Source organism: Leptinotarsa decemlineata, unplaced genomic scaffold (genome assembly GCF_025532065.1).
Source record: "Leptinotarsa decemlineata unplaced genomic scaffold, Ldec_3_MD MMD2_tig00026282_RagTag_RagTag, whole genome shotgun sequence".
Lineage (NCBI taxonomy): Eukaryota > Metazoa > Arthropoda > Insecta > Coleoptera > Chrysomelidae > Leptinotarsa > Leptinotarsa decemlineata.
Window position 1 is genome coordinate 214351 of NW_027412668.1, and position 27918 is coordinate 242268.

A 27918-nucleotide genomic window follows, 5' to 3' on the forward strand; every position below is an offset into this window, starting at 1 on the left:
TTATGAAATATCTTTATTCGTACAGTGTATAAGATATGAAATAAAAAATCACACAGTGCATCCTCACCACTACATCCTAAAAACTATAAACTACAGGCGATTCGAAACTACCCCTGACCTCCCTCTTTCCGCCCACCCCATTATAATCGTCCAAACTCAACCTTCCGAAATTCTCCGCAACCCTCCTCTTCGACCTCTTTCTTTCCACCGCGTTCAACAGCTTTCCGTACTTTTCCGAAATTTCCCTTTTGGAGTCTGATTCCCTTTTGTCTTTTTGGGCGGCGTTTCGGTGGATACGAGATTTGCAGATATCCTGTTGTGCTCGATGATCTCATCGATGTTGAATTGGGGTTTGAAGTTGTGGTTTTTTCCCAGTCCGAGGCTTTCCAGCTGTTTTTCCACGAGGTCCTCCTTCCGTTCGTGCTCGCTTTTCCGTGTGGTGTGATTGTCGGAATTCTCTTCAGATCTGAGGTGCATAGAGACTAAGTATATTACTTTGGGTAGCGAAATTAATAAAGTTTTTATCATATAATGAAAATATTTTAAGCATGAAACAAAGAAATTTACAATGAGCTTCCGAATTAGTTGACGATACAGTGTGGCCCATTTTCAATGGAAACACCCCGCTAAAATTTGAAAAAGTATTCATTTTTAACATAGTTATGACAAACTCAAAAATTCGAAAACTCACACAGCTAATAGTCACAATATATCATTTTTTTTTATGATTTCAACAATAAAAGGCCGCCAGATGAAAAAAAAACAAATAGCGTGAATATTTTTAATGAAAATAACGGAATTACATTCACTTAATTCAATTAACAATGAAGCAAAAAATTTTAATAAATATAACTAATAACTAATTATTGAAATGTTTCAATTCAGTGCAACAATTAATTCTAACTCATATCCTAGTAGCCTCTACTAATCCACCACGTATTTCGATACATGTGTCGTAGCGCTTACGAATGTTTCTGATTATGTTCCTTAGTTCTTGAGGGCTAATATCTGCACATACCTGTCGAATTCTTGCACAAAATTCATTTCTATCTCTTGAGCGGGTTTTGTAAACCTTTTGTGTGAGAAGTTCCCAGAGAAAAAAGTCCAAACTGTGAAGTCTGGAGATCTGGGTGGCCACTCTATAAACGGACTACCACGGCCTATCCATCGGTTTGGAAAATGTTCGTTGAGCCATTGCCTCACAGCTCTGGCATAATGAACTGAACACCCATCTAACTGAACAGTTAAACTTGATCTTCATTGATTGGCAGCTTGTGAATAGCATCCCAAAACTCTGTGTTTAAAAATTCTAGAAACCTCTGCGCATTAATGTTTTCAAAAAAGAAAGGACCAATAATTCGTTCGTTCAATATCCCACACCAGACGTTGATTTTTTTGGAATACTGGCTTTTACAGTTTATTACCCAGTTAGGATTATCCGCTGCCCAATCTCGACAATTCTGTGATGACACTACTCCATTTGTAGTGAAAGTGGCTTCGGCGGTATATAAAATATTTTTTAGGAAATTTCTATTGTTTAAATATTCCCCTTGGGCCCATAAACAATTTCCCAGGCGTCTTGCTTCGTCGCCTCCTTGAAATGTGTGTAAAAATTTTAGCTTGAAAGGTTTAATATTCTTCGCCTTGAGATATCTCCGAATAGTTTCTCGTGGAATATTCAAATCTAAAGTGGCATTCCTTATACTGGCAATAGGATAATTTCCGAAATAATCTAAAATGATTTGATCATTCCTGTCATTCCTGTTTCGTCTTTGTACAGGATTACTTTTTAACATCATTTTTGATACTGCACCAGTTTCATTGAATATTTTATTTATTTTATTTACCGTACCGCAGCTAATACGAGGACGATCTGGATGTCTCTCATTAAATACTCTACAAACCTCTCTAGCACTTTTAACGTCATCTCCCGAAAGGCGTACAATTTCAATTTTCTCTCTTACGCTCAATCTTGCAGCCATGACACAAAATAATTCGAAGAACTGTAAGGTGAATATTGTTGTCAATAGTACACTTAAATTTTTCACAAGCGTCAAACTGTAATATCATTTCCATGGCAACTAAGATTTAAATTGAAATATTAGGTCTTAGTATTAGTTAATTTGCGTGAAAACTTGAATATAATTCCGTTATTTTCATTAAAAATATTTTTGCTATTTGTTTTTATTTTTCATCTGGCGGCACTTTATTGCTGAAATCATAAAAAAATATTCTCATTACTATATCTGTTGATATAGGGTGTTTTTTGTAACTGTTAGCTGTGTGAGTTTTCGAATTTTTGAGTTCTCATAACTTTGTTAATAATGAAAATTTTTTCTTGAAATTTTGGTCACACCTGTTTAGAGGCACTCTGTGGCGTAGTGATTTTTTCAATAAAAAAATCGCTAATAAAAAATCCCGATTTTCGACTGAGAAAAAATATCGTAGTATGCCCTGAAACTACAATAAACATTTCAAATTTTGTCCCAAGGTAGACCTTTTAGTACTTGACATTTCAAAAAAAAATTATTGAAATCGGTTCACAACTTCAAATTTTAGGGGGGTGTCTCAATTAAAAATGGGTCACACTGTATAAATACATGACGATAATTACAGAATCATCACGATACATTTCATGCCACAATATCAGGTTTAAACTTGAAATTTCGAAATTGAAGTCTAAATATCGAGTTTCAAAGTTGGAATAATATGTCTTTCGTATTACATCCATGAATGCACGTAGAATGTTACAGAGTATGGTAATTTTGATAAAGAGTGTTGTTTGATAATTGCAGTGAGAACAAATTGAAAAACAGGGAACCTTTTAACTCAGTTTGATTGTTCATTAAATATTGATGACTTTCGTACTTATTGATTTCCAATACTTTCCAAAAAGTCAAATTTGGAACCTTTTTTCTGAAACTGAAAGAGTTTTGAAGATGATAGGACCGTGTGTCTATTCTGGAAACTGTTTCTGTGTTCTTTTATGCGTCCTCTGAATGCCCTTCCAGTTTGACCTATGTAAAACATTGGACCTGAACCACAAGACAACTTATGGACTCCTCATCTCAAGACACATGATCATATATGTCTTTCCAGACGATATCTATCTGTTCACATCATGTGCAAGCTCTTGAAATTAGCGAGGAGGATTTCCAAGGAACCTATAAATTTCACACTTGTCCCACTAATAACTGTTACTAAAATACTCAGACTCGTATTCTGTCAAGAAAATGCTTTTGGTCAGATTTAGTCTATATTTGCCCCCGAGCAAGCGTTGAGAAAGCGCTTGAGCAATCATGAAGGTGTTATTGAAGGCATGTTTCGTAAAAATTCTTGTATCTATTCGAGGCTTTTGGTGTAGCTTTTAGGACGTGATCATTTATGTCTGAAGAAGTTTATAGTCACACACGTGTTGGGGTCAGCCAAAACCACCAAAAATGATATTTTTCCTGAACTCATCGTTATTTACCCACCTTTCCGGTATAGTTTTCTTAGGTCTGGATGCAAACATATCTCCCCCAACGAGCATATTGTTCAACATGGCTAAATGGTTCTCTATGTACTCTCGCACTGGTTCAGCTCTGGGTTTACACCTGTCTGGTAGGCGGTTGAATTTAACCAGCAAATCTTTCAGCACTCGCACCTTGAGAAAAAGTTACAGTGGCATTTTATTGGAACATTTTTTATTGGAACAAAACCGCTACAGGTGTTTCGCTATACATTAGCTTTCTCAGTATGACTCAGTATAAACAGGAAGCCACTGCCTGAGGAAGTTATTGTATAGCGAAACACATTCAGTGTGTTACTGGCCATTTACGATAATATGACAAACTGTACCTTTCCTTCTAAGTTGTCACTTCTGCTGTTCGACTGGAAGATAAAGTTGTCTTGGTTCTGGGAGTCATCGAACTCCACCTCCTCCATTTCCTTTGTTTTGGCCAAGGCGTCTTCAATGCGCACTTTCGTTATAGCTTTAAGATAGTGCAGCAGCTTCGGGGCGAGAGTTTGGCAGGTGGTCGTCAGTTGCAATCTGCCCATATGTTGGCCATTGCGTTGACTAATTTTTTGCTTTCTTCGTTCGTCACGTCCTGGAGGTTCTCGAATGATTTCTGAAAGAAATCGTGTATTAGTAAGTACTTGATTTAATGGCTAGGATGACCAACACGAGAACAGAAATACTATTACTTGATGCGCATTTTACTGTTGTGAGAAAAGTGTTGGCGATAAACTCATAAAGATTAGGAATTAGAAAGCCAAGAATTTTTTTCCCCAAAAATTGTATTCAATCCTGTTCACTTACCTTGGGTTGAGGCTTTTTCATGCCGTTGATGAACCTGTCTTTGAGTTTATTATACCTCTGCATGTGGTCGTAAATGACGTCAAGTATCTTCATGGGCAAATGACCATTGAGAATCTCATCCAGCCTTTCGTACTCTTCGAAAATACTTGTTTCATTATTGATCTGCAGAAAATTACTATACAGTAATTTACACCGAAATATGATTATGAAACAACACTATGAAAATAATGTAATGTTCTCGTTGTCTTTCTTCGTCCAGTAACCATGTTTCTGGTTTCACCTTGAAAATACCTTCAAACAGAATGGAGCGATAAGATGCAGAAGAGAGAACACCAAATTACCTCCAGCTAGACTTGTTGATGATGAAAGGAAAGGAAAGGAAAGGAAAGGAAAGGAAAGGAAAGGAAAGGAAAGGAAAGGAAAGGAAAGGAAAGGAAAGGAAAGGAAAGGAAAGGAAAGGAAAGGAAAGGAAAGGAAAGGAAAGGAAAGGAAAGGAAAGGAAAGGAAAGGAAAGGAAAGGAAAGGAAAGGAAAGGAAAGGAAAGGAAAGGAAAGGAAAGGAAAGGAAAGGAAAGGAAAGGAAAGGAAAGGAAAGGAAAGGAAAGGAAAGGAAAGGAAAGGAAAGGAAAGGAAAGGAAAGGAAAGGAAAGGAAAGGAAAGGAAAGGAAAGGAAAGGAAAGGAAAGGAAAGGAAAGGAAAGGAAAGGAAAGGAAAGGAAAGGAAAGGAAAGGAAAGGAAAGGAAAGGAAAGGAAAGGAAAGGAAAGGAAAGCAGTTCTTCTTCCTTCCAATACCACCAGTCGTATCGGGACAATAGCAACACTGGGATAATACCGGATCCCTTGTAGCTGTGGGTTAGTCCACATTGAAACCACCAAAAAAACGATGAGTAGCCAACAAATCAGCTGTTGACAAAGACGTCTTCAAAAAGTATACACCTTATCTCGTTCACTGACACTGGGTAAACCCCAAAATTACCATCCAAGACCACATAGATAGGCAATAGAAATTCATACACACAAAGATACAATTAAAAAGAAAAAGGTGCAACCTTCAGTAAAATCTAGCTCCCTGCCCTGAATCGCACACAATTTTGGATCATTAAACTGAGGTATTAGGGATAATGTCGCGTTCACCTTTGATGGAATGAAGCCAGAAACACAGATACTGGACAAAGCTGAAAGGATAACGAAAACACTGCGTTCGTCACCTCAAAACATCAGGTTCTAAACCTGAAGAATAACTTCAACATAACACTGAGAACAGTTCACATTTACCTCTGTTCCTGGAATGGACAGCACAGTAGTTACTGCAATTTTCGATTTGTTGAAGTTTTCGTTGTCCTCACATACGTTGGTCACCTTCACCTTGAGCGTCTCAGACTCGCACTCCTCTTCTTCAGAGGTAGCTGGGCGGGTTTCTGCCCCAGGCGGTATCTTTGATGTTGGAGGAAATATTGTTACTTCATCTCCATTTGCTTTTGCCTTATCGTCAAGGTATAGGTCGATCGTGACCTTCTCATCGAGGAAGTCCTTGGTGTTCTTGTCGTTGAACGTGAAGATCCTCTCCGTGGATATCACCAGAGGATCTACGAGGGTGGCTAGCTTTTCCACCTCGCTTCTCTTCGGATCTGATTTTTGGAAGTAGTCCTTCGAAGCTAGGGGAAAATTGTTCTTCTGCGGGGCTACCTTCTTGGCGGATCTTTTCTTCAGGATCTCCTCATTGATTTGGTCGTTTCTGACGAACTGAGGCCACTGCTGGAATTCTGAGTTATCGAGGAATTTCTGGTTTGGTAAGTTCCTCGGTTGTCTTACCTTGTGAACAGATAATTATTTAATGTGATGGAGCTGGTCGATACTCGATGAAAATCCATGAATTATTCAACTAACACTTTATTGTGAGACTTTCATTGAATGCAGCATATATTTCGTTATACGATAGCTTCCTCAGGCGTGTTCATACTCATGGAAACGCTTGAGGAAGCTGATACGAAGTGTCCAGTAAAATGTTACGTTATAGTTTTACTTGAATAAAATAATTATTGAAGAATTGTATGCGCCACGAGTGATAGCTAAAAGGTATTTGTTTAAAAAAGCTTCATTTTTATCCATATTCAATAGACGTTTCCACTTTTTGAAAACAAAACTTTAAAATCAATATTACTTGTTATTTCTATAAGAATAGCTTTTGAATGGAGAATAATTGATTACAATAATTAATATAGCAGAAGAAGGAACATATATACAATGGAAAATAGGTCAAAAGGATTAGGTCAAAATAACGAATTTGGAATTTATAGTCTTATCACTACATATAGGACAAACTTGGAAAATATTGTTGATGAAAATAGGAACCTCTGGTGTAGTACAAATTCAAAAACACAAGCACAGAGAAATAGCAAAATTGAAATATAATAGAAATGGTGGCGAAAAAGTACCTTGAGCTAAAACTGTGAACGAAATTTTCAATTATCAATCAAAATCACTTTGATGACTGTATCAAAGGAAGATGCATACGTATTGAAAATAAATAAATATTTCATATTGAAATTCATAACATTAATCTCTGTCAACGTCTCTGCATACCGGTATTGGGTCTTATAATTTAATGCACACTGTAGTATAAGCCAGGAAAGTAGTTGTTTTTCTGGAGGTATTAGCCTGGATACTGATTGTTATTCGGAATATTCATTTTTCAATTCGACTCAAGTATTTTTGTATTTTCATTCGAAAAGGAAGAAATATTTTTGTATTATCAGAAAGATAGTAAATATTCAATTCTTCAAAGTCTGGATATCAAACAGAGCTTTTCCAAATATTGGCATGATCGTTATCAACTACTAAAAAGTAATCTTACATTGCTTTGAGGGAGCTTCACTGAAGGATTTATCTTCTCAGGGGCCTTCTTAGTTTTGTCATCAACTTTATTCACAGTGGGCTGTTTATCCTCTTTTTTCGGCGGCTTCATCTTTTTGTGTAAGTGCCTACCAAAGCCTACCAGTTTCTCTTCTTTGGAATGCAGACCAACTTTGCTCGCGTTGGTTTTCTCTTCTGACTTCTTATCTTTAACATTCACAATCTCGTCGTAATATTCTTCGTCGTCCTCAGCTTCAGTTGTGGTGACCACAGGGTTGGCGAAATCATTGTCGGTCTTCTTAACCAGCTTAGAGCTGTTCTTCTTCCTCTTGGAAGTCATAGAGTCCTCTTCGTCTCCATAGTCGCCTTCCACAGAGTTCTTGTGCAAGTTCTCATGGCGTTTGGTGGTGCCTTTGGCACGTTCCTCGTAATATTCTCTCTGGCTTTTTAGATCCACGTCGTAGACGTATTCTACGGATTTCAGTTGTCTTCGAGAATACGTGGGATAGTCATCAGACTGTTGGTTGCTAGGCCAGTGATTAGTTTCCTCACGATGTTGCTTCGGCCTGCTCTTGTGATTTTTCTTCGGGTGTTTTTTCTTGTGCTTGGGCTTACGAAGTTTTTTGTCATGAACTATTTGGTGGCGTGGAGAATCGACTCTTTTTTCAGCTACGTTGCGGAAAGATTCGGAATTTCTGAAATTTTGTCGTAGAAAAAATAAAAGTAAGTAGATATGAGTCATTGCGATCAATGTCTTATGAAATGATAGGAATATTAACTTCCTTATGGATAGCAGAAGATTACTTTAACTAAATGATAACAGTGAGAATATTGATGATAACAGGAATATTGAATGTTGAGGAATGATGAACTTAGTATTTTCTCCGAACCGTATTACGCAGTCAATTTGTAAAACGAACTTTAAAACTTGCCCTTCATTATATATAACTGGATGACTAAGGGCATTAGAATATCATGTGAAAATAAAATGAAACTCTATCAAAAGGAATTGAAACAACTCATATCAAATGAACAATACCGACAATACTGCAAAATACTGAAAAATGTTATCAAGAAGTCGATGGTAATATCTGACAATCAATATATTTCAAATGCTACAAATGAAGGAAACATGGTCCCTAGTTAAAAAACACACTGGGAAAGCAAAAAATGAAAGCGACACAATTTTAAGAAAGCTAGATACAGAAAACGGAAATAAAAAACTGGTTCTAAATAAAGTAAATAGTGTTTACATAAATCAATGCTCGGAACCTGCGGATCCAAAATTAAATAACCCTGCTAGTCTCCTTTCCAAATCAGCAAACAATAAAATAAATAATCCTGCTAGCTTACCATCAGCGAACCAAACTCTATTTCTGTAGTAAAATATTCGAAAAAGCCCTATATAATCGTCTTATAGCCTATCTAGAAAAGTTTGAGTTATTGAGTGACACCCAAAATGGCTTCCGAAGAGGCAAATCTACCACACGAGCGATCTATCAAGCCTTGCGCACAGTGCTAAATAGTCAAAATGAAAGAAAACACACTTGTCTAGATCTGTCAAAAACTTTTGACAGAGTCGACCATAATATACTAATAGGCCAGCTTAATGCCTATAGTCGATTTAATAAAATCATACTTGCAAAATAGAACACGAAGAGTTGTTGAAAAATACCACCTCACTAACGAAAACATACAGTCATATGAATTATCAATCTTGAGAGGAGTTCCGCAAGGATCAATCTTAGGGCCGTTGCTATATATTCTGTATACCAATGAGCTAGCAAATGCTATTGATTTCAACACTGTGCAGTTTGCAGGTGACACAAGTGTAGTAATCAAGGAACATAGTATTGAAGAATTAGACAGAAGCGTGTTTGAAGCACTGAATGCATTGGAACATTGGTTCACACATAATCACTTAAAGTTGAATATAAACAAAACACAAGTAATACAGTTTTTCCCAACAATCAACAATCAACAACATCAGCTTGCAAAAGTACAAAGTTCTTGAGAATTGAGCTTGATCTTAGATTGGACTGGAAATCTCACCTAACCTCAATAATACAAAATATTGCAAAAACTGCTATTCTCTAAGAGTGCTATCAAGATCAATAGATATAAACGCTGCTATGTGTGTCTACTACGCACAAACTTACTCAAGGATCAAGTACGGTTTAATATTCTGGGGTGCTTCGACAGATGTCCCCAAGATATTTAAGATGCAAAAGCGATGCCTTAGAATTATATTTAACTATAACAAACTGATAGTTGTAAACCCTTATTTATAAAAAATAAAATACTAACCTTATACAGCCAGTACATTCTTGATACTATACTATTTGTTAAGAAATGATTAAAAAAACGAAGTATAACACACTCGAAATAGACTTTTCATGGATTTCAATAAATTTTCAGTTGAGTCCCACATTTTTTCTGTATAATATTTTTCAGTTTTCTTACCGCTCTGACTCCAAGCTGAAGGCTTCTTCATTACAACTACCCTGCTGGCAGCGCCTTGCTCCATTTGAATTGATATTTCCTCGGAATCTTTGAAATTCGCCTGGTACCATATCAGCTGAAGGTTTGAACTGGATTACCGGGATCAGTTTTCTCTTTGGAATGAACCTATCTGGGTTTTCATCCTGGTGAACTTTGTGAACATTCCGTTCTGGATAATCCTCAACTACCTCATCTTCAGAATCTGGTTGTTCCTCCCGTTCTTGACGCTCAGGAATGTCTTGAGAATCGCATCCAGTTTTGTCAGTTTCACATCCATATCCACCATCTCTGTTTTCCTCAGGGCTTCCATCTCCACTATCAGGAATATTTCGTAGAGGATTTTTTTGATGAGCGGGCCGTTCCTCATGGAGAGGAGGTTCTTTTCGTGTCAGATGTCCTTCACGCCTAGCGTGTTCCTCCCGAAGAGGATGTAAATCTACGGCGCATTCTTCATGAGCGAGGTGTTCTTGATGGAAAGGGTTTCTGTCGTGAGACGGACGTTTTTCATGGGAACCAAGCGGGTTTTCTTGCTTTGGATGTTGTTCTTCACCCTCTAATATAGTTACAGATTCAACTTTTGTTGAAACTAACCGGTCGTTCAGATTTTGGTTCACTTTCTGATATTGGGTTAATGTCACATTTTGAGTGTGATTTTTAGGAATTTTTAGTTTCTTTTCGCTTGATCTGTCCATATTTTCGAATGGAGGATTGGACAAATCGAGATTTGGAACTGCGATATCCTCAGTTCTTGAAGGTGGTTCTTCTTCGGGTAGAATTACTTCAGGTGCAGGTTCTGCATTGTTTTCTGGGAGACTATTATCGAAATTATAATCTTCCGGCGGAACTTTAGGTCCAAGTTCTCCTCCTTAAAGGCGAAGAGATAATATTAGTTGAAAAATAATAGAACTTCATATTCAAGTTCGAAGGAAACGGACAGATGGGCTTTCAATTGTAACAAATCAAGGATCAATCAAATTCAACTGCTCTGAGATGATACGAGAGTGAAAATGATTCAGTATTATTATTTTTTTCATCTATGAATATAGATATGCTTTTGAGAAATATATGAGTGAAAGACATTAAACGAATCCTGCATAATTCATGAAGGGGCCCAACGAAATAACAATTGAACATATTTTTGAAGATCCTCAGATCAATAAATCAAAATATATCAGAATCTTCCTCGATATACCAGCGATACAATAGTCATTTAGGCAAAAAAACCACAAAAGTACCACCAAGAGACATTTCCTTCAGTACACATTGAGAATAATATATTGAACAGCATTCTAATTCCAATTTAACAGAGCTTTGAAAAACTTCTTTAGTTTATCTTTGACGTCAGTGTGTTCGCAATTGGTAACATCTTTTACAAAAATCAGTTGGAAAAGCTAGGTCAGATCCTGGCTTCCTCTGACTTTTTTCTCCTTCTAGATGTTGGTTTCAGGCCAGCCTGAGAAAGTCTCAGATATTTGACCTCCCTTGACAGATATATCCCTTGACCTCAGTATTTAAGAGGTCTCAGTCCCTTTATTTTCGTCCTTATGGTGAATACTACTATATTTGCCCTCGATTAGGATGTCTAATTCGTAGCTCAGGAGACATAATAGTTTGTCCAATATGAAGTTCCCTAACTGAGGAGAGTTTCAACTCCAAAATACATCATTAATACCAACCTGAATTAATTTCATTACCAGGAAAACCTACTGGATCACCATCATCTTTCGAGCAATTCCCCATTACTCGCCCATCGAAACTACCTACTTGGTCACCAGCTAATAGTTTCTGTTCCGTTTCCAGAGTTTTGACGCCACCTCCTACTGGTTGAACTCCAGATTCTACACCAACAATGCTAATGGAAGTAGTATTACCCGGTGCTTTGTTTTCCATTACGTTCGATTTCACATCAGACTTGCTATTTTTGCCTTGTACTTCGTTTTCGTCTTCAGATTTATCCTCGTTGACCATATTTCCACAGTTCTGACTCTCACAGTCGTCTCTTTTTTCATTGCTCAGTTCGACCTGGCCTTCTAGGGTTTCAGACTCTCGCTTGTTTGGGGTATTATTAGCGTTGATTAGAATAGCCTTAGGTTTGTTTGCTGAATTGTCATTATCCACCACAACGCTATTGATCGACTCAAATCCATCACTTTCTGCTGGTCGCTGAGGATTCGGTGGGGCTTTTTTATCCCAAATATCTTGAGCAAAGTCGATCCCCTTCTGAAGCTGGTTCTTCTCAGAGATGGTCCAGAAATGACTCATGTCCTTGAAGCCGTTGTTGTTCAAGCTTCCCGAACTGGTAGTCTCCACAACCTCTACTGGAACTTGGTAGAAGTTAGGCTCAGGTAGAGTCACTCTGTAAATGAGTGCAGATTTGGCCAGCTCGTCTCTAGCGATGCTGCTGTCGGTGTTGAGATTCTCGTTGACGTTGAAGAGGTTCTTGAAATTACTGGAGTACTCTTTATTAGGGACAGGAACGTTGTCCAGGTCTATCGTACTTCTTGGGGTGAAAATCTTCAGAGGGCTCTCGAGCAGCTGCAGTTTGTTCTCGTTCTTTTCCAAACCTCTCGCTACTGCCGAAGCGATGTATTCGTCTCTGTAGCCTGGATCGTAGCTATCTTGATCCGGAGACTGGATGTTCAAAATGATCGACTTGGGTTGTTGGTCGCTGTCCCGGTAGTGCTTCACCATTTTTCCATCCTTCAGGACGTCTATCTGGATATCTCTCTTGTTGATATTGTTGCTGAACCTGCCAGGATATTTTTCTCCAGATCGTTTAAGTTCTCCTATCGTGCTTTTTGGATTCACCGCAATGTTGTGTCTTCGTTCGAAGAAGGTGTTGCTATTGGAATGTCTTCTTAGCCTTGGTGGCGTGTTTTTGTGGTGCTCGGACATTTTCTTTATTCTGTTGGAAGTTTCCGGAGCTAAGGCGGTGTTTTTACGTTTGTAGGTGTGGGGGTAGATGTCGTTCTTGGGACCATAATCTAGGTAGTCGTTGCCTTCCAAATTCTCGAAAAGTTGCTAGAAAAAAGTGCAGTTAATGAAACAACTTTCATGGAAATAATACGCTATGAGTATGAAGTGGTGGAAAAAAAATTTCTCACCCCTTCGTCTTTATTTTCTTCATATTCGTCTGAGTTTAAACCGAATTTGGAGGGATTTTCGGCTATATCTCTTATCAATCTGAAGTCCTTTCTGTATCTCTGAACATTCGCCAGCCATGCGTTGAGTTCTTTGGGCAATCCAGGTTTGGGTTTATAGTACTAAAATAATTCAATATTCAAGTTAGAGAAGCCTACTAAAATATTTCAGTGAAGTGTTTCAGAAAAATTGACATTAGAAGTTTGAATCGTGGATGTTAGAATAGTGCATGATATTATTGACAAGTGATTTCAATGAAATACTTCTTGAAAAAAGCGAATCAATCATTTATTTAGGCAGCCGTAGTGCATTAGAAATTTAAAATCAGCTTCATCTTAAAAGATGGCTCTCTTACCGAGAATTTTACGAAGCCTTCCAATAAAATATCTTTTCTTAACGTTATCAGCATAAAGAAGGAAGATATTGCGCTCATTGATTATTTATACAGTGTAATGGGTTTTAGGTCTTAAAGAGTTATAATACTGTAGTTACAGGTGGATTAGGAAAGGGAATTTTAATGTACGTAAGAGCGCTCGATATTTATCGAGCTTTCTTAAAAATTCAACTCCGGAAGAAGTTTCACTTGTATCCATAGCAAATTATTCAAGACACCAGTGATGCACCTAACGCTCAGCAGCTAAACGAACGAATAGATATTTATTATTCTTCTGCATATAAGCATAGTTCTGGCCGCTGACACTGGCGTGCGACTCGAAATACTCCAAATCATAGTTTAGGCACCAGTTTTATAGACACGTTGAAAGAAGTTTACCACAGATTTGTTGCTATTTAATGAATTATTGTTTCCATAACGTGTTATAGAGAAGATTCTTGAAAAATACTGAAATATAACATAAACTTTGAACTTTTGAAAATATTTTTTTATTTCAGTTACATTTAAAATTGAATTTTAGTATTTCGAAGGATTGAGTGGAATTTAGACGTTTTGACATTACAATCCATTTTGCATCAACAGTACAACTTTTTCCCTTTTCTTTAGTTGGATAGTCTGTATGCAAATATTCATTTTTCTTTATATATATTCATCACTGAATTTTTTCAAATTTGTTTTCTTATTTCTCTGTGCGATGAAAAGTTCCAAAAAGTTAGAATTCTTCCTCTTCTTATGTTTTCTTAAGCTTCTCTTATACAAATACTCTCTTCGTCCAATTTATTTTCATTGACCTAGATTTCCATACTTTCGTGTTACTATATTTTATTAAAATAATGATATTATCTCAACGATTCCTTGGATTTGTTCAGTCTCTTCAGTTATTTCCCTAGTCCTCCATATTTGTTTCTTGCATTTTATTTATTATTGAGTTTTTGCTCGACTACTTTTTTACGGTTACTGTAATGAAGTTGACGATTGTCTAATTCGTCTTATTCTTATATTTCCAGCTTTTCCTGTTCAAATCCTTTTAAAATTGAAGTTTGAAATGTATTCATGATTTCATTTTACTTGTAATACAGCATTTCTCATTTAGTAATTTATTTACTGATGAGTCATAACTGCTTCTAGTTCCTTCTATTTGCTTTCAATTTGAGTTATATTACATTTTATATATTGAATTTCTCTTCGTGTCATCAGATAATAAAGAGTTCTGTATATGCGCATAAATTTTCAATTGATATGACATTTATTATGTTTTTTTCTTAGTTTATTTCTTGATTCCTCCCAATTTATAGACTGCTATTTATCCCTTTGGTATTCATGACCTGCCTTTGAATTCCTCACCTTTTGCAGTTCTTTCATTCCCTTTTAGACCCCCCTATTTCCACTACATTGATGACATTTATCTCATATTCTTCATTCAATCACTATTCAAATGATTCAGAATCTTTCCACTTTCTCCCTCGATTTTTTCTTTGACATTTTTGTGCATACGGTGAAGAATATTTGTACCAGATGAGTCGTTTTGTAACTTCTATTTTGCATTCGTCCTTTTTTCATGCATTTTGAAAATTTTCTGAATTTTTGAAGCCACGTCAAACAGACATCTATTTTGTCTCTTTTCCTTCCGTTTGACATATACATTTCTAATATATTTTACAAAAGGTTTTCCGTTCTTCCGGTGGTTTTCTACATTTTTTTGTTTGTCGATGGAGAAACTGGATGCCGAAACATTTCTTTTCTCTAATACTATACTATAAGTGTGATTTTTCTTCTGCATGAGGCTGAAATAATAAGTGTACCTGACATTAAAAACGCATTCGTCGTAAAGACGTATTCCATCTCAGAAAAAGACTGGTATGAATTTTTTTATAATATGTTCAAACATCAATAAACCTGATCGAACAAATTTTAATGTGAATTTGAACGGGAAGTTTCTAACGCTGGCACCTGATTTACTTTTCCTAGCGCGATATTCTGTGCTACATTCAATTCCAAAAGACCTCGAGGTATTAGCATTGCTTTGTATCACGTAACCTACACGAGTTTGATATATCTTACTCCATTATACCTATTCGTTTTGAATAAAGCCCTCAGGAGTTCGACTGTAACCGATACAATCTGTAATTAATAATCTGAGTATAATATATCTATGCATATTGTTCTGCATAAGTGATAGATAGATTGGAAAGGCAGATAGATAGATAGGTAGATGACGTCGTTTACAATGAAATTAATTGGTGAGGGTCAGTGGTGAAAAAATTACGTTGAAAGATCATATGTACATATAAAATGATAGAAAAATTACATGAAAAGGTATATAACTGATAACAAATATATTAAAAGTGTTTGCTTGTTATCTATACTGATAATTTCGTATAATAACTGAAATGTTTCGAATAAGATCTTCAAAGCGACTTGGTTTTCAACATCGATACGCTCCCAAGCTTGCCTTTTGCATACACAAGAATTTTCGACTTATCAGAAGAGGTCAGCCAGTCTATACACCCTTCTTGTAGGGCATGCATTCGATTAGCCCTCAGAGGCGTTGCGTCCCTTTCTCGCGCCTGCAATCCTATCAATTATTAAAGAGGCGAGTCTTAAGTAAAACAATAATTTAGCCGAGCGGTAATAGGAAAATAAAAAGCTGTGCAAAGCGCCCTACGAACCCAGTCCGGATCTTTATGGCGACATTCCTGCACCCGGATCAGAATTAATATTCTGCATTTTTAGCAACAGATGTTTCTCGCCTGTTATTTTTGCATAAACATCGGAAAAGACTTCTTATTCTGGCCGGAAAGTTTACGCAAGTGGATTTGCTGTGAGTTACGTCCGGGTTTGGAGTTGGAGGGGGGCGGAACGGGGTTGAAAGAAGGGGGAGGAAAGGGTTGATCTTGGGAGAAACTCGTCATATGTATCGGAATTTATTTACACAAGTTATAGCACAATGTTATGGAAAGTAATGAGTTGGAAACAAATTGAGATAACTCACAAAAGGTGAACCTTGAGCGAGAGATGCTAAATTACAAGCCAAAGAATTCATTTCATCTCCTTCCGGTTTATTGCATTCACAAGTTCTTGTCATAACTCTATTCTTTCACTTCATATCCACAGGCTTCTCGATCTTTCCTTACCCCACAGCGGCGACACATACTTTTTATCCGACTTTCCCTACGGGAAGGCACTTTGAGGTAAATTTTGCGTTTATTAAATCAACTCGAACAATGAGCTAATGCCTTCCAGTTTTCGGGTCGGAAATTAAAGCGTTTCATCACATCGGCCGGGGATCGATGTTCCTTTCTTCGATGCGATAATGTTTCGTCGTCTTGAATACCAAATTCCCGATCTAAGGCTAAGGTAAAGGAAAAAGTAGCGCACGTTTACGTTTACCTGGAGTTTCAGAGAGAGAATGGAGCTTGCTTTTCATCCTGTGTGTTTCGTTCGCGAGAAATTCACCGATTTTAGGTATGACAAATTGGAAATTCGGAATGACAAGGGCAGAAAGTTTGAAAATTCAAATTTGGTGGAGGAGATACTTCAAAAACTCAACTTCATTGAGTGAGAGAACATGAACATTCTAATTCACTATGTGAATATACTAGAAATATACTCTAATTCAAATTTGATAAGTGAAATAGTTATTAACTTGAGATGACCAGATTTTAGAGCTAGAAAAATGCTAGCGAAGAAAGTCCTACAACCCAAACTTGCTAAGTAAAATGATTTGAAAGTTTATAAGGGAAATAAGCTAGAAAATTGAAATTTACTATTGCTGAGAGCTGAAAATTGAGAGACAAATGACTGATGCTTGAAACATCAAATTTTCTAGTAGAAAAAGCTCAAAAACAGAAAATTTCTAGGTGACATAATTCAAAACATCAAGTCAACAGTAGAGTGTTCAAAAAATAAGGTGATCTTCAAGTTTCGCGGGCTACGCAAAAGTATATTATATCTGAGGGACACTTCTTCGAAGGTGACAAAATATAAACTAGAAACAAATTGCTAGTGGAAACAGCTTGAAAGCTTGAATTTGCTGGGTGTTCAAAAATAGTAATTAAAGTTTATTGGTTGAGGAAATAGTGAAATTCAAATCAGTTAAAGAAGGTTAGAATTTTTAAGAAGATTCCATCTGGGTTATATTAGTTGATAGATATAATCTGAAATGTAATGCAGATAAATGAAGTAATTATCATCCACCAAAGTGACTGACTGGCAAATATTTTTAGTTCAAAAAATAAAATTTTATGAGTGACAAGTTAATGAAAAAAAACATTTGAAGTCAAGTGAAAAAAAATAACTCACCTCTAAAAAATCTTGACCGCCAACAAAAATATTACAAAAAAGAACACAATTGCTGCTTCTCTCAGTTTCGTTCCGAACATAAACCTGAAAATAAAGACGACTATTAGAATATTGTTCCAAATTGAACAAATGAAAACTCAATATTTCTTTGAAATAATTTTCTACGCAAGTGAATTCAACACAGAGGGTTTTTCTATCCTTCAGTGTACATGAATACTGTGTATTTTTGAGTGGAAATCAGTGACCACCTTTTGTGGAATTCTTTTCTGTTCTTATTTTTATGATTTTCAAAATACTTTCCCCACAGTGTGAAAGTATAGTTCTTTATAACTGTGTACTGTATACTGTGTACAAATTTTCTTGTACAAATTGAACTCTGAACATTTCAAAGATTGTATCTAGTGATAATATTCCTCAAACTGCAAAAAGTTGAAGAAATAGAGCGTTAAAGGAGTTAAAGCTTTAGCAAGAGGTTTGAGGTCATTGCAACACCTATGGACATCCGGGAAAACCATTTCTTTCTTCCAATCTTCCTATCACATAATTAGTATTATAAGACTTGCTTACGAAAGCTATATTAAAAATATAATTTACCGTTCAATTGGTGGAATGAGAAAAACAGGGTCGGTTATAAATAATTTGAATAATTTGAGACAGTTACGAAGAAAACTATGTTGGTCAAACTAAAAGGACTATTGAAGCTCGCCTCAGGGAACATGTTTCATATATTCGATATCATGGACCAGAAAAGTCAAGTGGTGCTCAATATGCCGTAGAGAATGGCCACATAATAAGTGAGGAATGCTTGAAATTGATAGGACTGGTACATCTCAACAAGTTTTCAAATGCCTTCGAGAATTTTGAAATAAAAAAATATGGAATGAGATCTATGAACGGTGATACAGGTTTCAAATTCACTGAAAACTTTCGCTATTGATGGCTGCCAAACAAATACTGAACAACGCAGCGTCTTTAAACTTGAAACATATGCTTATAGATTGTGTGCTTACTAATACCATGATATTATTTTAAACTACTAACGCCATCTCTAGGTCAGGCTGGGTACTTTTACGACCTTCCTGGTAGCTTATTTTCAGTCATTTTCTGTTGACAATAACTTGTTAAGCAAAACTGGTGAGGAAACAGTGTTTTCACTGAAAAATCAGTGGAAGATAGACCATAGGTGAACCATCCTTCAAAAATAACGCCCCGTACATGTCATCAACACTCTCATCAGTGAAGAGCACCGTCATCCATTGCATTCGGTAATTATTTTCTGGTGTAGCGACCGGCCATCTTTTTAATTTCGACGATTTCTGGCGCAGACTTCTTCAATTCACTCCCCGCCTTTGTCATGCATATCGCGTTCTCGGTTATTGTTCTTCATTAATTGTTTTTTTTACTCTACAGCTGCTAAACGGTCTCCTATATTATTCTCTGCCCGTGAATTATGATATTGCTCTTTAAACGGCGCGGTTTTAATAGGCCGGGGAGGGGCGGGAGGAGCTCGTTCCGTCGAGAGTTCGGAGATGGATATGGGGAGGACAATGTGTAATTGAAATAATGAGTTTGTTTCGGTGGTGAAAGGAAGTACCCTCTGTAGGGTTGACGATGGGTATGAATTCTGTGGAGTTTGTTGGCATTCATTGCCTGAATGTTATTTGAAGATGTTTGAGATTCGAATAAAACTCTTTTTTTTCAGTTCGATGTCACCAATTTATTTCCAAGCGTTCCTCTGAAAAAGTAGTACAAATTCATAGATGAAATGCTACTTTTATACACTCTACTATTCACATGCGTGAACCAAAATTATTTTGAATTCCATAGTACGATATATAACAACAAAGTAGGCCTCTGAATAGACCCCTACTAGCTGACATTTTCAAGGACAACTTTAAAAAAACTATTCGATAACATCCAACATTCAAAAAAATTCATTTATCAACAGTTGAGCTGAGAAGTTCGTAGAATAACACAGAAAATAATAAAATTTGTTCAATTATTCAATATAGTTACTTTCGATACCATTTTTATTGTCTTTGGCCTTAAAACAGGTCTCAGTTTCGATGATCACCTCTTCATCAGAGCTGACTTTCTTTCCAACGGACACTCTCTTGAGAGATGTGAAAAAAGTCGCTGGGGGCCAGATTTGGAAAATACGGTGGACTTGGAAGCAATTTGAAGCCTAATTCATGCAATTTTGCCATCGTTTTCACTGATGTGTGACACACAAAGCCCGAGTAATGTTCATCTAGCCAAACCTTGGCTTCAACAGTATTTTTTGTTGCTTCACTCAAAATTCAACAAACTACTAGTCCTACAGCTGTGAAATTTGTACGACTGCCTTTTGAAAATTAGTGTTCAATTTAATGCTAGTAGCACCATCTGTGTGTTAGCCCACGAACTCATCAGCCCACCTAATACAGTAGTTTCTACATTACATCAATTCCATTTACTAAAATATAATCTTGAAACTAATAATTCATAAACTCTTCAGCCCTGAAAATCACAATAATAAAAAATCATTTCTGTCATACTTTTTATCATGAATTAGTAGCTTTCTACAGCGTGCTCTACAGACTTATCAATATCCCTTTGTCGACAGAATACATTACTAACAGTAGATAAAATTACTCATGGTATTGCCAAATAATATTTTCAGGTCTCTTGATATTAGTTTCGATACATTTTCTTTTCGATGTCGTGGCCATAGGCTGGCCACGTTTCCTCGGTCAAAGGAAACGTGGCCAGCCTATGGATAAGAAAATGAGGCCCTGCCATTTTTTATTGTGGAGGCTATTAAGAATATACCTGAAAGTAATCAGGGGACTCGAAATATTTCCAACTTTCTTTAATATTTAAGCATTTACTAAAATTGGTGTTCCGACACTGCTCTGGCCTCCACAGTGGACCTAAGGCATCGGTGGTGCACATAATAGAGAGAGGGCCTTGGCTGCAGATGGATCTGAATTCCGTGCTGTCGCGGCTGACGGCTCGTTGTAGCCCGAAGCACGCTGTAATTATTTGCAAAGACAACTATTATTCACTGCTCTGGATATCTAGCCTGTGGCGCTTTGACGCTTCAAATGTGTGTGCAGAGGAATGCCAGAGGCGTAACTATCGTAAGGTTTGTAGTGTTTAAAGGTAACGCTTTCTATCACTACCGATATTCACTTTTCAACCGGACGGATATAGATTGGGTTGTGATTTTGTTGGGGTCGAACGATGGATTACAGGAGATGTGCACAAACACAGCGTAAAAATTCTTGAGAAGCTCTAGAACAGGTTGTTGCAAATGAAATAATTCAAAAAGAGTGATTTGAGGTGTATTAGGTTGAAGTTCGAAGTGACCTCTGAAGTATTCCACCTACTTTTGATAAATACCGCGCTTGACGAAATCAAGCGGGATGAGTCAGACATTCTGTAGAAGTATTTTTTTTATCACCCAATACAATAGGCCATACATTTCAGAAACTTTATATACTCATTGGTCAATTTACAGTGACCAATTGAATGGTCCATGATTTTTTTCATTATTCTTTGACACTCAAACGATATTTCAGCGTTTCGAATATAATAATAATAATAATAATAGGTCTTCATTCCCAGAATGATACAATGAATGAATGTGAACATTTACTGAAACGGGAAAGGCTGAAGATCAGTTGGTTGCATCAAAAGATGCAACCTCTGTTTTTCATCTTAAGCCAAAAAAAAAACAAACTATATATACATATATACACATGTATACACAATAAATATACACACATACACATATATAATGCAAAAAAAACGAAAAAAAAATTGGAAGAGAAAATAACAGAGAAAAATATTCAAAACTAATTAGAAATTGTTGAGTGAAATTTCTAAATATATAATTGACACAATAGTATATTAGACATAATTATAAACGGTTAGAAAAAAGAAGGTGGTGATGTTACGAACCACCATTCTTATTGACAATGGGTGTACATTAGATTTCGTTCAAATATTTTCGTTTCAATGCTCTTTTGAATTTTTTCAAAGACATCAGTTTAAATTCATCAGAGATTGAGTTGTACACTCGTGCGATCTGCTATGAAAAAGATTTTTTAAATAATTCTGTACGGTGTATAGGGGATGTTAGTCCTGAACATCTGAACGGTATGACAATTTCTTGTATAAATATTTGGGAGCTTTTTCAGTGATACTTTTATGATATAGACAAGTAGCATGTCATGATTGCCGTTTTTTTGCCATATTGAGCCAGTTGGTATCTTTGAGTTTATGTGATATATGTTGGCCACGTTTGATGCCGTGTATTAGACGTAGACAATTGTTTTGAACAACCTGAATTCTTCGTTTATCTTCATAATCAATGCATGGCCCATAGACTGTGCTTCCAAAATCAAATCTGGATAATACAAAAGATTCACAGAGTATGGTTTTTACTTTTTTGTTGAGACATTGTCTGTTGGTATAAATTTGTTTGATGTTCATATAGGCAATATTGATGCATTTATTGAAGTGATGTTTGAATTTTAAGTTTGAATCAAGAATGATACCTAAATTTTTTGCATGTTCAGTCTGTGCAACCACATCCTTCTCTACAGTTAATTGAAAGCCATTCAGTTTTCTCTTAGCCTCAAAGACCAGCAAAAAGACCTACAAAAAGCATACTTCTAAACTAAAACTGAACACACAGAACATCCACCGTCCATATTCATAGACATCCTCTCACTTTGATATCCTCCAGGATATTAGACAAACTAGCATACATCAAGTGTATTGTGGATGTATGCAAAAGCAAAATTCGGTTTTCCAATTATTGGCTTATTTTAAAATTTCGAAGCATTGCAAAAGTAGTAGCAGTATTATAACTAAAATTGAGTTTGATGGTATCGAAGTCGACTCAAAACGGATCTATAATCCGATTTTTTAATAAAGAAAAAAATTGTATCATCCACAATGAATCATTAACAATAATAGTATGCATCCCACAGATGCGGAATATGAAATCAAGGTTACATATTATATATTGTCTATTATACGGATTTCACTAAGAAATTATATCAAATTACGAGCTTCGTAGAAAGGCGGACATGTTCAGTAGTGTATGCGTTGAATTCTCGAAGTCTCAGCAACGACTGTATGGGAAACACCTTCTTCACTCGTATTTATACCAGCGAAGGTTGGTGGGGGTGGGTTCTCCATGAGAACTGTCACTCATGATTGGTCTGCACTCGTGCTAGACTGTTTTCATTGATGAACGATATTGATAGATGTGCTACTGGTGGGACGTCGATCGAAACTATACTCTAATCCATTTCTTCCTTGTCATTAAAGGATCATCACGGATCCGATATGAAAACACCCAGTTCAATAGCATTCACGTGATGAGGTCTACGATGGCTCTACGAAATGTTTAATTCGTGAAGCTTTGTTTCCGATTGTATAACTCTGTGAAACTCATAACATTGCTAATCCACTTCATTCTATTTTGGATAAGATTCCAACTTGACACGTCGCTGTAGCTACCCGCCCCTGCAAACCCTCGCCCGCCTAAATACTTCACCGCCTCAGTATGCAGCCGCTACCGTTTGCCGGAGTCATGTAGTTATTCAGATTTAATAATGTAAGAATGTACGAGAGGAGTGAAGATGTATTCAAATGGTCTCCGAAGGGGGGCCCAAGAAACTATCGAGATAACGTTTGAAGAAGGTTGATAACTCCGGAAGATTCATGGGAATATTACAATAAAAATATCACAATTTGCAGAAAATATGGAGAAGTTGAATATAAGAATGAGACGGAAAAGGAAGCTTTTAGGTTTTTAGTACAATTGAGTTGAAAACAAACTCATGGGCTTGTAGATCATCCTGAGAGATGCTACGAAACAGTGCTGATATTTGAAGATTTGTGTCGAATATATATGTCTTCAACTTCTCATCAACCCAGAATAAAACGTATTTTATTGAGGCCATAAACCAGAAGTATATACCTTCATATACGGTCTGAATCAGTTACTCAATTACTCAATGCAAATATGGAATTTGTAGTCGAATAATTGATTGAATGAATTGCTTGAATCATTATAGATAGATATCAGAAGCTACGTTGTGAAAAAAACAATTTTGGGGGTGATGATTATTTGAGTATAATTGTTAAAGAACTCTGCTGTCTGAATTTCATAAAGTTCAATTCAATCCACTATTACCTTATAAATTATATCTTCTCAATATCCTGAAGCAGTATCGGCCTGTTATTTTTGTCTATATGAGGGTAGTCTGGAAATTTCTCTGATCTCAAATGAAAGAGTGAATTTCGTTGTTCATCTGTCGACCAAAGTTTCAGCCATTTCTAGGAGAAGATGATTTTTGGGAAAGGAAGGTTTTAAGCTTTCTACTTCTCCAAGATTCCCAGGGTAATATGGGAATCTTCCGAAGAAAGGAAGAAATAAATTAATTTTTTTTCAGTTGCGTACAGACTTGAAAAATGAGAAGTTTTCAATACATACATCTGAGGTTTCCATAAGAAAAAGTCAACAGGAAAATTAGAACATCGAATAAGTAAATACTATGTGATTGAAATTGAATATACCCAAAAAATACACTCGGAAAAAGTAATCAGAAAGATAAGGCAACACTTGAATTTTTTTCCGTGACTAAAACTTCCATCGAAAATCAAAAACAGTCTCACTTTCCATGTTTCTGTAAAAAAATCAAGACGAACATGCCTGAATTACTCTTATTACTTCGAATAGTCCATGATATGATGAGATATCGATACTATTTTTTCTACATCACCTCATCATGAAGGAAACAGTTCGTAGATGATCCAGACATGTTCAATTGAACCACTGGAACATTTTATTCGGAAGAAATCAAACTTGTTTCTCGAGTGTGTGTGGGAGAAATTTCTATAACTGACTGGAGTCTGTTCCCTTGTTCGCGAAGTTATTCAAATGCGTTCGAGCTGACAATCCGAGATATTATCGCACTTTAAGCCAAGAATTACTTCTCGAGAGGTTTTGAGGAGGATTATTTTGTAGAGCGTACATTTAATCGAAGATTATACAGTTAAAGCTGAAAGGCATGCCGCGGTGAATGGTGTGAAAATAATTTACACACTGACGCATCTTGAGACGCGCGATTATGGGGGAATTAGAATGTAAACTTTCCAGAAATATTAACCGACTTTCAGGGAAATGCTTTCAGAATAATTTCCAAGGATTCTGATGGGGGTCCGCTTTGAGTGTTATGTGTGAACACTTCGGAAACTTTTCAGTTTCACGACATTGATATTTTTGTCATTCCGTACAAGATTGAAGTTTCCTTCAAAAAATGAATATTTTGTGATGGTTTCGAAATTTCGTATGTGTGTACTGATGTTGTACTTCAAAATATCGATTCTATACATTAAATAACGCAAAGGAATTCGATACGACGAATAGGCAGGGATATTTTCAGAAACTGCACTCATTCTATGCATTTTCATATTCAGTTGCCTTAATCACTTTCCCCAATTCAGAAATTAATCTTTCCCGTTAAACAGTACATCGATTTCGATACGCGTATTTGATGAAACAGCTATTTTATTTTGAAATTTAAGTTTAATTTACCAGAATAGTATAGAAGTTGGAGCAGGTGTTATTTTGAACATGAATTGGATAAGAAAGGTTAATGATCTGATAACAGTTAAGGTGACAATTTAAAAAACAATTAGTATTTTTGTACATTTTGGTGAAAGAACTCGTGGGCCTATAATTTGGAGAAAGAACGTATGCGTCTACAATCTACAGAAGATACCCCGATCCTATGATTTGGCGAAAGAACATGTATCTAAAGTTTGACGAACAAACTTACATTCTATAATTCGCCAAAGGAACGCGCACACTATAATTTGATGAAGGGCACTATTCAATTATTTGACGAGGGAATGATTATCATATAATTTGGCGAAGGACTACGCTTTTGATAATTTGACGAAGGAACGATTGTTATAATTTGGCGAAGGAACAACCATGTTATAATTCGGCGAAGGAGCCTATATTCCATAATTTGGTGGACACAAGGGTGTTGGTTGATCGTTTACTAAACCAGTGGACTAAAATTTATCCACCACATTTCGAATAGTCCTCTCGATAGGCAGATTATGGCGACCGTTAAATGGGTGAAGCGCACGGTACGTTGTAGCTTCAACAAGATGGCCGTTATCAATTGTCAATTGTCCCCGAAAACGTTTTGAACAAAAATACAGAACAGTTTTGGTTTGCACGTAGTCTGCCGATTGCAATAGAAAACAGAATCAATTGCATCGAAGGGGAGCTGTGAAATAGACTATGGTGAATTGTGATTTTGAAAGCAGTTATATGTCCAGTTCTTTGGTTCTTTCAACGAAGCTGGACGATGAATAAATTGATGTGGACAAGGGAGAGTTCAATTGTACACCGATTTTGATACGCGTATTTGATGGAATAGTTATTTCATTTCGAAATTTCAGTTCAATTTACCAGAAATAGTATATGAGTTGAAGCAGGTGTTATTTTGAACATGAATTTAGATAGGAAAGGTTAATGATCTGATAACAGTTAACGTGACAATTTCTCAAAAAATGAGTATTTTTGTATATTTTGGCGAAAGAACGCAGGTCTTATAATATGACGAAAGAACCTACGCTTCTATAATTCACCGAAAGTACCCGGGATCATATAATTTGCCGAAATAATATATTTTTATAATTTGGCGAATGAACGCGTAATATATAATTTGGCGAAAGAACACAATTTAATAATTTGGCGAAGGAACGCACACCACAATTTGGCGAAGGCACAACTATACAATTTGGCGAAGGACCCCACTTTATAAAATTTGGCGAAGGATCTCACTTTATATAATTTGGCGAAGGAGCTCGCTTTATACAATTTGGCGAAAGAACCCATGTGTATTGGTTACTGTTATTTTTTTGTAGTTTCATTTATTAATAGTACATTTAATATAAATTGTCATCAGTTTTATTGAAACAATGCGATTCAACTATTGCTGTGAGAAGTTTTCTCAATATTTCATAGCTACTTCTTAACGATATCTTACTGTTTCATTGCTGCGATGTCCAAAACGTACTTAATCAAAGTGGGCGTTTCAAAATCTACATGAAAGAACCTTGAATCTCTGTATTTCGAAGATGACTCTCGCAGAATATCAAGTGTGCTACATTTTTGGAAAGTTTCAGCAACTTTTCTAAAATGCACATTTTCGAAAAACATGCTGTAGCTCAGCTACGATGGTATATATTGATATGGCGGTTTTCTTCATTAAGTTTGTCCGAGAAGTGGGTACTTCGAAAGAAAAGCATTTTTCCGGCCTAGTCCGGGAAGTACGACTAAAAACCAGTATTTTCTGCACTTGCTACGTGAATTACCATTTCAGTAAAGGATACAATAGTGAATAAGCTATGCTAATATTTCAATAACATTCAGAGGATATTTCGTTAATTGAGAACAAAGTTTATCAAATACTGATTAGAAATAATGTCAGAACACTTATGGTTTCTTAAATATTCCTCAAGCTAAAGATAACTTTTGATATGAGACAAAAACAGTTTGAGAATTGTGATACTGACCGCTTTCAGATGTATTCAACCAATGTTGAATGAAGAATTCAGTTAGGAAAAAAGAACAAGCCTATCTGAAAATCTCCCAGCGAATCGATCTCCTCAAATCTTTATTCGGGATAATGCTCCTTTATTTGTCTGCATTTCTAACTTTTAATCAGGGACATCCCTCTCTCAGCCTTCGTCGCACGAGACCGAATTTGTCTTTAATCTCCATTCGATAGCCCGGGGTAGAAATAATGTGGGAATGGAGCGTTTTCTTTCACGCCTTTCACCCATTGTGTTCATTTCGATACTGTCTTATTGACTTCACGGGATTGCTTCACAAAGAACAGGAGCAGATTGATGTTTGTGTGCTACGTATACCATGAATGAGAATCGAAAATATTGAAAAAATATATCTAGAACAGGTTGTTCGTTAATGGAATAGTAACTTCTGATACGTTTCTTGATACAGTTCACGAAATATAACGATAATATTTGGCGTCAATATTAACAGGAATTGTTTCAACGCCGAATAAAAATATAGAGATTCAACTGTTCAAATTGAATTCACAGTTAAATATTTTCTATAGAACCCTGAGGAGTTGTACATTTATAAAATTGTTTCAAAAAATTCTACTGCATGTACGGTCATTTAACAAATAATTATTGTTTGGTTTTCCAAAAGATTCTTCATTGGAAAGATGGAAATCAAGTTCTGACTCACCTCAGGGAAACACAAATTGGGCACTGTTTTTAGGCACTCACGAAAAATATATCGACTCACTGTCATCCATTTTCCCGAAACTGTGATTGTCAATTTGACGTTGTCACAGGAAAAGTCATCTATA

The 27918-nt window shown here is 36.3% G+C and overlaps 1 protein-coding gene across 1 annotated transcript; it reads right to left on the bottom strand.

The window, feature by feature from the left end:
• LOC111509461 (uncharacterized) lies at window positions 1-27891 on the bottom strand. Its single transcript, XM_074179569.1, has 11 exons — window positions 27795-27891; window positions 17495-17578; window positions 12762-12920; window positions 11334-12678; window positions 9619-10522; window positions 7157-7850; window positions 5578-6114; window positions 4304-4465; window positions 3841-4112; window positions 3477-3646; window positions 1-466 (listed from the first exon to the last, which is right to left on the bottom strand). The coding sequence occupies exons 1-9, from the start codon at window positions 27858-27860 to the stop codon at window positions 4023-4025; spliced, it is 4041 nt and encodes a 1346-aa protein (XP_074035670.1). The 5' UTR covers window positions 27861-27891; the 3' UTR covers window positions 1-466; window positions 3477-3646; window positions 3841-4022.
• Window positions 27892-27918: the final 27 nt, after the last annotated feature.